Here is a 12,418-nt window from a genome sequence, read left to right on the forward strand (position 1 = left end):
ATATGTTTTATAAAAATAAGGATGCATTAAAAAATAATCCATCATGGTGCCATCAGGGCAAAGGAGTTGAAGAAGCTGTTGCTTGCTCAGTTGGAAATTAATGCTACCTTTGCTGAAACAACACAGCCCTGTATGGGCTCCCCCCATCTTCTGCAGCACAGACTAAAATAGATCACTGTAAATCACCAACAGAGGTGGTTCAAGCCAGCCTACTTAACACTGCCATGTAGTGAGTGCATCTCTACATAGGTTTCATATTCTGGCTAAGTAGTTGGTAATCTCTTGAACTGCTTTAGCTGAAGTGCTTGTGATTGCTTGACTCTTTACTTAATTGCATTATTTTAATTTAGCTTAAATTTGTTTAACTACACAATGGAGGAGATAAGCTGGAGTATCTGTGATAACAGTGCCAGACAAAGCTTTCTATGTGGAGAGGATGAACAATTTAAACAGATATTTTATAACTTCTACACCCATTTCTTGACACTGTGGTATATGCCTCCTTGCCTTGTCCCATTTGGCAATTACAGCTAGACATTTGCATTGGGACAAAATTGTCCTGGCCATGGCCATGGCCTGCACTGACAGCCAGTCTTATTCCCCTCATTCCATCTCCTGTCAAGCATTACGCAGAATTGTCCTGCATCACCCTTCTTACACTGCCAGGGATGAGTTACCACCTACTTGAGTTTTACCTTTAAATAAAATGAGTGTTGCTCTTCTCTGACTTCTATAATTAACAGTAAAGCATTATGTTGCCATTCATGCCAGTAGTTAGAGACATCATGTTGGACTCATGGCCTTTGCATCTTTTTCTTCTATTATTGATAGAAGACTGCCAGGTTAAAGATTGTGATCCTAACATAATAGGAGCACTTCATGCATGTGTGGAAATGGCAGTTGATAAGAAAAGATGAAGGTGACTGCACAGCACTGTGCTGAAGGAAAAGGGTGATTTATCTTCTCTTTGCAAGTTTCTGCTGGAAATCATTTAACCTTGTCTTAAAGCCCATTTGTTTTTGCAGTCGCAGCAAAGAAACTCCACCGTGTTTATATTCATCTCCATTTTGAAATGTAATTATAAAGGACAATAAGATGGTATTATGTTGGAGATATCTTCAAGAATTTCTCTTATGCACAGTACCTAAATCTCAACAAATTGAGAAAAGCTTAAGAAAGCTCCCCCAGGAACCTTTTCCTGCCAATCCTTGATGAAACTGACAGTCAGCCAAGAGTGAGTTGAGGCAGAGAAGAAAATTGATGTGAACTCATTAAATCAGTTTTTTCTTGATATCACTAAAACAGCAGGGCTCATAAACGATGAAGTGTATGGAATCCAAACACAACTTAATGAACAGGCAAGTGTTGACAAAACCCAAAACCCAAATGTACTGATGACTTGTGGTTATCTGCAGTGTGAGGTGCAGTGAGGGAGGGTGACCTCTGAAGTAGCTGTGAATGCTTACTCACAACTTGGCCTACAGAACCATTCATTCTGTGTTAAGTATTATTATGTTTATTTGGAATAAGTAGTATAAGTCTGTAAGTATATGTGCGTCTGTGTTAAGTGCACATTTGGACTGGTACTTTGGTTGATAGTTGTTTTCACAACTGACATTTTTCAGTCAATTTACAACAGGTGCTTTTTAATGACACTGATGGGGATGGGAAAATCAAAAATGGGATCTGTTCTTAATTTTGGAGAGCACCAAGAATGAGAAGTCTTTATTCCAATGGTTGGCATATTACAGACTCAACTCCCTGGAGGAAGCTACTTACCCATTTGTTCAGAACATGTTCACTTTCTGAGATACCCCTGCAGCAATTATCACTGTGCTTATTTACTGGGAGCCCAGTATGGTTATGAATAGGTACAGGAGCTGTCTGAAAAGCAATACTGCCATGGTCAGCAATGAGAAATAGGATCTTTCCACACAGACAGCTGTTTGACTTTGGGTTGTGTGGTGAAACTGGCAGTTCTGAAACCTGCAACCTGTTTATTTAATTCATAATTCGGGGCCAGTGTAATTCCCAATGACTATCACTGTTGTTTCATTTTGGAGTCCTAATTCATTGTTTCTGTGGGCACAGAAGTATTTCTGGGCTCATTTGGTGTTTCAGCGCACTGTAATTTTACATAGTGCAATACTGTTGAGATTGCCAAGCTGTGTCATCTGTTGGGCTCATCACTATTACTTCCTTTTGACCTCCTCTGTGTAACTACACATGGATGACTGACTTGCTGCTGTAAAGATACATAAATGCAACTGGACTTGTTAAATGAAAAACAGACTAAAATTATTCTCTCTGAGGCCAGTGAGAGCCAACAAGGTAGCTGTTTGCTCTCTGCCAGGCAGCCAGAGCCATCTGTCACATGACAATAAGCAAGCACCAGTTTCAGAGGTCCATTTGTTTTTGTGACAGTTTTTACAATTTTATGGAAATTGAACCATTATATAAAGCACAATTTTCCTCAGAAATTGGTGTTTTGTAGACTTACATCTCTGTTCAGTCATTTAAATTCCTAGTTGCATTTTACATGAAGCATAAATACACTGATCCTTTTTTCCCCCAATAACAAAAATCTTCAGAGCATTTTTCTGGATTCTGGCAAGAGGAGGGGTGGTTTTGTTTTTATCCTGTATATGCAAGACTGTCCATGTTTGGTACTTAAGGAAAACCCCAAGGTGTGTGAGTTTTATGTGTCCCTGGAAATCAAGTCTGATGGGGCTACAAAGGAACAAATGTTTGGTGCTTTAATATTTAGCTCAAAATCATAGTTCAGAATGAGTTTTCTAACATGATTTTGCTACTCTTTTTATTATTACAAAGGAGTTTTTTGCAATCTGTGTTAATTCTTAATTTAACGCATCCTATTCCTGCTTTTCTGTTAATTCTTAATTTAACTCATCCTATTCCTGCTTTTCTTGGCATAATAAATCTAACTTATCAAGCCAAGTTGTAGAGATGTGTAATTGTTGGAGTCTTGTGTTTAAGTCCAAATTATGACAAATGTGATCATGAGCCATCTAATTTAGTTTCATCCTCCATGGAAGTTGATCAATGCTCTATAGAGGTTCTGCTCAGGGGCAGTTAGGGATTTCACATACTAGATCAGACTTGAATTGCACAGACAACTTGGACAGCACTGTTCACTCTGCCTTCATCAAGGCATAGTGGGCTTTTATCTTTATGAGGAGCATTTTAAAGCAGGACAAGGAACAATGTCAGGCTGTAGGTATCATTTTTTGGAGGCTGTATACATTAAACTTCAAGTTCCTAACTGAGACTTCTTGGCTGTTCCTAGGGGTTTGCCCAGTTCACCTGAGCATCGCTGCATGGCTGTTCAAGGGTTTGTGTTCTTAGACACAATGGCATTTATTAAATTGGCAATTGCTTGGTTGCTTGCATACTTCTCCTGTATGGTAATTGCCATTTAAAGGTCAGCCCTTTCCAATATGTCACTGGTTCTCCTAATAGCAAGAAGATGAGTTATCAGTGGTAACGATTCTTACCCTTGCAAGAGTGTAAATGTTTGTAATTATTTGAATTGTCAAGGCATGTGTGGTGGGCTGACCTTGGTTGGATGCCAGGTGCCCACCATGCTGCTTTATCACTCCCCAGCTGGAGAGGGGAGAGAAAATAAGATGGAAAACCAGTCATGGTTTGAGATAAGGCAGTTCAATGAAGCAAAAGCGAAGTTTGCATGCACATGAGTGTGTGAATGAAAGATCTCAATTTAGCTGTACTAGATGACCATGAAAAGAACATGTATGTGAAAGTAAAGAAGGTCATCCCTAACCCATGGAGCATGTCAATGAAAGTTTGATAGAACTCCAAAAAACTTCTGCAGTTAGACTATTTTGTGATTTTACAGGGAGACATAAGGGTTGACAGATGTTGAAATTTGAGGATCTTATTCACAGATTGAATTGTTAGGCCATAAAAGACAGTATCACTGGAAAAAGAGTTATGGGAATCAACATTTAAGAAGTATTGTAAGTTACTTGTCAGAAGGTATTTTGGGAGAAAATCTGATTAGAGAAAGACTATGAAGGATATTTTAACGTGAGAGATTCAGAGAATGTTTAACTTGAGAGGAAACCTAGATGTGCAGTGAATCTGTGTGTTGTTTTAGTGTTTGTTCATAACTATTTTTAGTTTGCTTTGATCCACAACAACCAGGAGCCTCTATAACAGCTCCTAAAAGAACAGAAATGTAGGATCTGAACTGTGGTAGTAAAAAAATTCTCCCAGTGGATTTCCCTGTCTCTTTTATAAGCAAGTAGTTACAAGAGACGGCCAGGGTAAGGCGTTCCTGAGAGGTGGTGGTCTCACCTGTTCCAGCAAGGGGAGGACAGGGACCTGATAGGAAGCTGCAGGAAGAGAGATCAAAGGCTTGCAAGTTTTGCGTAAGCTTAGATGTGGCCCAATTTGGCTAAAGCTGATATTTGGGGCCAGCTGAGATCATTGTTTGGACAGGGTGAAACTGATCTGAAGTACCTCAGGGAGTTGTTGGTGTGCAGGTGTCAGATGAACCTGTGTTTGCAGATGAGATCATCAGCAGCAGGATGGCAAGTGCTTATTTCCAATGCCATATAGATGCTGGGCTGGCTTCTGAGCATGCATAACTTATCAACGCTGCAGTCCTGTGTGGAAGTCTCCTGTAGCACCTTTGAGCCATGTTTTGCCAGACAGAACTGCAGTTCACTTTTCCTAATAAAGCTGTTGTGGTCAGTTGGTTGTATAATGGATGTAAAGAGGTTGCCCTATCCAGTTCTGTTAAGTCAAATATTTTAAACTTACTTATTAAAGAGGGCGGAACCTGCAATAATGGATATTTTCTGGATTATAGAGACATTTCTGAAAGTGAGCTGAATACAGCACTTGCAATAAAATCAAACCTTAAAAATCAAACAAGACAGAGAGTACCTTCTGTTCAATAATTACCCTGCAGTTTATGAATCTTCTCTTATGTTCAGACAATGCCCCTTAGAGTTGGTAATTTTAGAACAATCACAGACCATGCCTCTCTGTGCAAAATGCATGTGCTGAAGGGCAGAGAATAGCCTCAAAGTGAATAGGTGTCAAGAAACATCCAAAATCAATTAACAGTTATCTATCGTGTGGGAGACATTCCTTGTCTGTCTGTGAATTGTCCTCGAGCCAGTGTTGCGCTCAGACTGCCGGGAAACTGGGACGGTTCCAAGTTACCCGCAGGAATGGCTTTGAACTCAGAATAAACCTCCACACACATATACAAATCAGAAGAAAACAAAACACCTCAAATGAAATCGTGGCCTTATCAAAATCAAAAGGTGTTTGTTGACTTCAGTGGAACAAGAATTTTATCCATAAAGAGGAAAAAAACATTCTTGAACTCTAAAATCAGAGCTAAGCTGTCTGATGTAGTGTGGGGTTGGGGTTTTTTTTGGTCACAGATACCTGCTTGTTTTCACATGTATTTGCAGGATCTGAAGGCCACAAAGTCTTTGTAATTGTGTGTCTGCAATCCCTGACTGCACTGTGCTTGCCAAAGCACACCTGGAACACTCATGCTTTTGTAAGTTTCATTTCTTGTTTTTATGGTCCAGCAGCACTGCTCAGGCCTGTTCAAGTGACTTGGCAATTAGTAACATAAATATAACTTGTCTGACTTGATTTGTTCTTCCCACACACACATTCTGTGTCTCTCTCCAGCTGGAACCATGTGTAGAGAGAGGAGTAGCAAGGAAGCAATGCTATGAAGGTTTTTATCCTTTTAGAATGAGCTCTCCTACACTATGGAGACCAAAAATAACTTGTGGCCATCCTAGTGACTGTATGATATATATGTATAAGCACACAGCCTTTGGATATTCCTCTGCTACGCCAGCACATCCTGACCAGAGTAACCATTAATTTTCATTAAACAACCTGTAAATTGGCTGCACTTGGTGCTTTAGAGGGTCCTCTCCCACAGACCTGCTGGGAGCACGTGTAACTAATGTCAGATTAAACACCTCACAGAAGATCACTGCATATATCTGGGATTTTCATTGCTAGTTTTAGTTGTTTTGCTTTTGTATTTTAGAAAGTTGCTGCCACAGATGTAAAATTGCCCTAATAGCTAGAGTGCTTCCCTGATAAATGTGAGTTCATGTTTAATTTCTCCTACCTGGAGAGCCATGTTGCCAATTGCCTCCCTGCCAATTCCCCATGTTATTCACTCCCTGTGTGGGAGCCATCCAAACCTCCCTGCCTCTCCCCATTCAGTGGAAACCCTGCTGCAGCAACAAAATGTGACACTTGCTTGCTTAGAAAAGGGGAGAGGACTACAGGAGAGCCCAGGACCCTGTAGCCTGCTGTGGGGACACTGAGAAAAGGTATTGTGGTCTGTGCTGTCTGGACTGGGAGCTTTCATTGGCTGTGTTAGCAACCTGAGCTCCAGAGAGGAGAGTGAATTTGGGTAACTTCATTCTCAACATGAGGTTTCCATGCCCTTCAGAAGCAGCAGTCCCTATGCACTGTGCAGGTGTCTGGGTCCCTGCCTGGGATTCCTCTTTGGGGGCTGATAATTAAATGTCATCATCACAGCCTCCACTTGATAGGCTCCAAATGCTTTATTGGGTCTGGCACTTCAGTACACAAAGGTAAGGCTATGTTACTTTGTAAGAGTGTGCAGGCCTCCAGAAGTGAGAGATCCACCTGATCTGTCATGGGAAATGACGAGTTCATTTATTATAATTCCTCAGGGCAGTGCCATCTTAGTGTATATGTTTGGAGAGCAATTTATAATTAAATAAATGCTTATATTTAATAAGTCCACAGCCAATGGATCTGTTGGTTTAGTTCACCTGCATGAGTCCCTGGTTGCAGTATTTGCTGGGTTATTGTGCTCCTTTGTTGAGAAGGAATGGTTGCATATTTCTGGCCACATCATCATGAGTTGTGAATAATAAATCAAGTGACATGATTTATTTGATTACTGCAGTGCTTGTGAATAGTTCAGCATTGACAGCCTGGGAGGAAAAGTACCACTGAATGCCCTGGGATAGGCATAAGATGGGTCACAACACTAGAAGGTTTTCCCCTCCAGCCCAGGCATTGTGCCTCATTTCTGAAGTTACTATCCCATTGACTTATTTGCTGGGCTGTCACATCAGCTATAACAATGTTTTTAACACCACTATGTTTCTTGACATTTGTTCCTTAAAAAATGGGAATAAGGTCAGACTAAGCAGCTGTGAATAGCCATCAACTTTCAGTCACCAGCAGCCTGGATGACATTTGAAACAGTAGCTTTGGTTGGGGATAAAAGGCTCTGTGTCCTACTGACAGTGCCTTCAGCCAGTCAAAGATGGAAGTAGGAATGAGAAGTCTGAGATGCATATTTAAAATTGCAGGAACAGCACTTACTATGAAGACATTATTTGAAAGAGTGTCTAGAGGGCAATAGTAGTGTTCTCAATTCTTTAATGTTTTTTAGTCTGGAAACTTAATTTTTAGTATAATATTTCATGTCCTACATAGGGTCCCAGTTAGTCCATAGAAAAAATGTATTGCTGATTGTTTTTACTGCAGTATTAGCTGAAGGTACAAGTTCCATTCACGGAAAAGCTTCCATCAAGAGATAAATGATACTTGATTCACAGCATGTGTCAATATTCAAGCAATGCTAACATTGGACCTGAGTGGTAGTTCTGATAAACCAGCCCAAAGCAGCTTCTGCCTTACACATGTGGCTGCTCTCAGCCTGTACCAGTAAAGTTGAGCAAGAACTGAGTACCTGTAATTAGCATAATTATATTGAATTTTGATGAAAATGTAGGGAAGCATCGCTTTATGAGGTTAAAAAATCTGTGTTTGGGAAAGAGAAAGAAACAGTTTGTGAGAAAGAGGTCTGTTTTTAGGTGTCTTGCTTGTATCTGGGTATACAGTCAAGGTAGTAGCTTCTTGAGCAAATGATGAACATTCCCAGCAGTTGTTTCTTTAAGAAGATACTTGAAGCTGAATGTGCTTACAAGACCTTTCTTCAAGCAAGAAAAAGTTTCAAATATAAAGCTTCTTATTTTTGCATTATTTCCCAGTTTATTTCACAGACATCAAGTTAATGGTTCACTTGAAACCTCACCAAAGAAGAGTTTTTTTCTCTTAAAAATGGTGAGAGTGTAGTTTACTGCTAAGGTAATTTCTCTCCATTGTAAATTACAAAATGTGACTTACAATTAATCAGAGAAAGCAGTTCAGCATTATGAAACCAACCTTAACAGAAATAATTTGCCCTTAAGTTTCTATGCTTTCTTGAAATTTGAATTGCAAAAATCACTTCTTAAAGTAAGAATGCAAAACTCCTCCATTTATTTGTGAAGTAAATATTCCAATGGAAATGTTTTATATTATAACTTTTCCTGCACTCATCTTTAGCAGCACCATAATATCTGAATAGTTTTCTGGAATTTTTTGGAAATATCAGTCACTACATATCAACCATGATATTCCTTATGGCTCACCCTTGTTTAAAAGTATTGAGGAGAGGAGAGCTGCCGAATGGTTGTGGGCATAATAAAGAAAAGTAATTTTGAAATTCTTGTTAAATTGCAGTGAGTGTAAAACTAAACTGATATTTAATTACATTTTTAATTAAAGGAATAACTGTTGATTATGTCATTGAATCAGTGTTGCAGCCAGCCCTGACAAACAGCAATATTACAAGAGATCATTAAACTAGTCATTAAAATTCCAAATGAATGAGAACTAGAACTGGTGTGGATAAAAGGTGCAGCAAGGGTGGGTAGAAGAAAAAGATAACAAAGTGAAGAATACATTAATTTCTCAGATTTTGGTGAATGGTCATAATATAACCTATGGAGCAAAAGGAAGATGAAACTGGAACAGGTTTTAAATAGGAAACGTGAGTAAAATTTCATCTTGAAAGTGAACAGTGATTCAGATATTCTTTCTCACAAGCTCCTGTGAAGCAGGATGTAATCTGTTGCATGCAAGAGACCTTCAAATTGCTCAGGGAGCAATCAGATCTACTCATACTGAGATAAAGAGCAAATAAGAGCCAGTGATCAGAGCATGGGAGTGCTGACAAAACCCATAGGCAGTTGTGGCTGAGCTGGCTCCTGGGTGCTGGCAGCTCACCCTGTATTCAACCTGCAGTTTTCCTGCTAGCACAGAGTTGGTCCCCTCCCAGGCCCATGGAGTGGGTGCCTGGTGGTTGGTAGGAAGCATTTTTGTGGGCACTGGTGAGGAAGAGCTGGGGAAGCCCCAGCCACCCATGTAAATCTGTGCAACCCTGTTTGGTCTGGGCGAGTTCTCTGTGGGCACTGCCCAGCATAGGTGGCACTGCCAACTGGACAGGTTGGTTCTTCTCCAGCACCCCTTGGCTTGGATGAAGCTGGTAGCTGGCACTCTCAAGAAAATGTGTTCTGAATTTGGATTATACCTAATTTAAATGGACAGGAGGCAGCTCATGCTGATCCTTTCCCTCCTTGTGCTTCCACTTTTACTGCTGAAAGGATCTAATTGAAGCATTTTGTTAGCTCTGGGAGTAGCCCCTGTGGATGGATACCATGGGAGCCCATTGCTTGTGGCTGAAATTTGCTCTGCACAGTGAAGTCTAACAGGGAGGTGATGAGATGATCTCATGGGTGTTTCTGTTTTGGTCTTTTACAATTTCTGTGTATATAAAGCCATTTTATTCCTTTTAATTAAAATGCGTTGTATGCACAGAAATGTGTTCTTAACAGTGACACAAGGCATGCTGCAGCATGGGCAGGCTTATAGTCAGACCCTGTGACTCAATTGGACTAAGTTATTGCTTGAAATAGATAATTTTAGAATTAAACCTCTTTCTTCTTTTATAGTTGAGCATATTTTGAATGTTCTCTGTATGACATCATTGGTGGTTTTGTGAAGAGACTGTGAAGGTTGCAAAAATGTCAGCACCCAAAAGTTAAGATGTAGTAGAATAAGAGATATCTGTAACCTTTTTTTGACCTGATAGTTTCATGGAGCAAGACTCAGTCATAGTGACCTTCCCTCCCTGTGACCTCTTGGCTTTTTGAAGTGTGCAGGATAAACAAGCGGCATGAATGTGGAAAGCGCAAGGAATGTGGCAGTTGCTGGGGAGCTGCAGGAGTTGCAGGGAAGTGTTTGGTTGAGGCATAACCATTCTTCAGGAACAGAAAGCAATTTCTTGTGATGAAAGTACTTTTCTCTTTGTGTTGCTCCTATTATAAGTGGTAGTGTTCTTACATTCAGAACCCAGATTCCAAAACATTTTCTGTGTCTAGCAGGTAACATATAGAGAAGACTGGATTTCTGAAATACAGACTGAGAGGATCAGATATAAACCTCAAGAGGGTGAAAAGGTTAAACCACCTGTAGTCAGATTTTACCAATGATTTGTGCTTAAGTAATGGCATCACTGTTTTTTTCCCAACATACAGGATATGTTTTGGTTTATTTCAGGCAGGTGCCTGTTTCCTGTAAGTGCTAAACTACAGGATGTTACAATTATAGATGTAGTGACACTGTTGCTGCAGAATCACTGCTGATAAATTATGGTGGGATGGCAGCTGTAAATACAGCCTCTGTAGTGATTTAAGAGGGAGATGTGAAGGCGTGCTGCCCAGATGCTGGATCAATGGTAAATAGGGCCAGCCACAGCACGCTAAAGCTTACAAGTCCTTGCCAGATTTTGGGATTAGAAGTCATCATTTCTAGTGTTAACTCCTCCAATGTCAAAATAATCAGCTGGTTTGGTCCTCCCCTTTTCCTTTCTCTTCAGCCAAGATTTATTTATCTTTGCAAGCAGGAACTGACACGCAAACCAGTTTTTTTTAGTAATTTATTTGAGATACAAGAGCTTTTCAGCAAGCTGCCAAGTATTCAGTGTCTGTTCAAGCTACAGTGCATGAGGCTTCATGTTGTGTTCCCTGTGACCTTCCTGTTCACCTGCTTAACCACCAGAAAACGTGTGCCTGTTTGGAGCTCTGTAGTTGTGCTACTTAAGGATGGAGAAACAATAAACCAGTTTTTGTGGATTCATGTAATAAACCACACCAGCAGCAGAATCAGCTATAATCAGGATTCATTTGACACAAAAGGGCAAACGGCTTTGGTCACTTCACACCCTGCTCTGTAGGTGACAGTCCTGTGCAGGTAACACTCCTAATGACTGATGAGGGGCGAGAAAAATTTCCATATGCGGTTGCCAGCTTTGCAGTTATTTTAACCTGGTTTCTCTCAGAGAAACCCCACATGTCCTGCCTGATCTGAAGGCTGGTAGAAGCTTGCTTACTTTTTCCCTGAAGTGAGAAATGAAAATAACTGTCTCCCCAAGATATCCCTGGGATTCAGACTAAATGGGGCTTGTATTTGCATTGATACTAAGGATGAAATCAGGATTGTCAGACTGTGATATGTGAATTTGCGCACATACAGGGACTCAGAACGTGAGTGAATATTGTTAACTAAACCAAGGTATTTTCGATGGTCTCTGCCAAAATTCAGTAAAAGGGACTTTCTCATCAGTCTCTTCAATGTCACATTCCATTTACAATAGTAATAAATGCTGTAACTTGTTTCCTTCTCTTTTATCCCACAAAAATGACAGAGAAGAATCTTTTGCTAAGCCTTTGGTAAAGGTCCTTTCTTTTTGTTCCAGATAACTTCAAACAAGAAGCACTTGGAGAGCCTGAAGAATGATGGCGATGCTCTTATCCAGGCTCTGGAGAGCCTGGTCCAAACTCCCAGGTGAGTTCCCTCAGGCTTTCAGGAATTTTCAGGGCTGAGAGTGCTTGCCTCCTCTTTTGTCTGCAACGGTCTTCTGTAATTCTGTGCAGTAAGAGCTTCTCAGGTTTCTGTCCCTGGCCCCCCTCCCTGCACTGCTCTCCTCCAAAGTCCTTTCTGTCAGAGCCTTCGGCACGCTTTGATCCCCAGCTGCTGCACAATCCAGCTCCGTGTGTGAGTCGATTCTGTGGATTCTTTTTTCTGAATTTATTATTTTATTCCAAACCTTGGTCCCTCTGTCAGGGGTTCTTGGCAGAGTGGGCTGCATGCACAATGCAACATTTGTGCCCCGTTTTAAGGTGGCTGTGGTTGATGCATTTGAAATCTGATTCCTTTCAAATGTTCAGCTGAAGAACAGAACTGCTTTTGTTTAATACCTGTAGCTTCTGCAGAAGGCACAAGACTTAGGGGAATGCCATGGCCTTCTCTGCAAGAACAGAGGTGCTAGTCCCAACAAATGGGCCAAAGCTTAGCTCATCTCCCATAGACTTTCCCTTATCTAATCCCCCTTGGACATTCAATGAATGAATGAATGAATGGCTGTTCCCTGCCTCTGAAACAAATTTTATGCTTCTGCTGTGGGCTGTTGGCTTTCGCTTCTGGATGAACTAAAATTCATAGAGAAATTGTATTT

At 40.6% G+C, this 12,418-nt stretch overlaps 1 protein-coding gene across 1 annotated transcript in view; it reads left to right on the top strand.

Moving 5' to 3' along the window:
• The window catches only part of ULK4 (unc-51 like kinase 4), a 209,986-nt gene that overhangs the window by 195,215 nt on the left and 2,353 nt on the right, over positions 1–12,418 (top strand). The window contains exon 36 of the mRNA XM_058808529.1: positions 11,660–11,748. Within this exon, the coding sequence (XP_058664512.1) occupies positions 11,660–11,748 (89 nt within the window). The remainder of the gene's footprint in view (positions 1–11,659; positions 11,749–12,418) is intronic.

The sequence above is a fragment of the Ammospiza caudacuta genome, chromosome 1, assembly GCF_027887145.1.
Source record: "Ammospiza caudacuta isolate bAmmCau1 chromosome 1, bAmmCau1.pri, whole genome shotgun sequence".
In the NCBI taxonomy this organism is placed as follows: Eukaryota; Metazoa; Chordata; class Aves; order Passeriformes; family Passerellidae; genus Ammospiza; species Ammospiza caudacuta.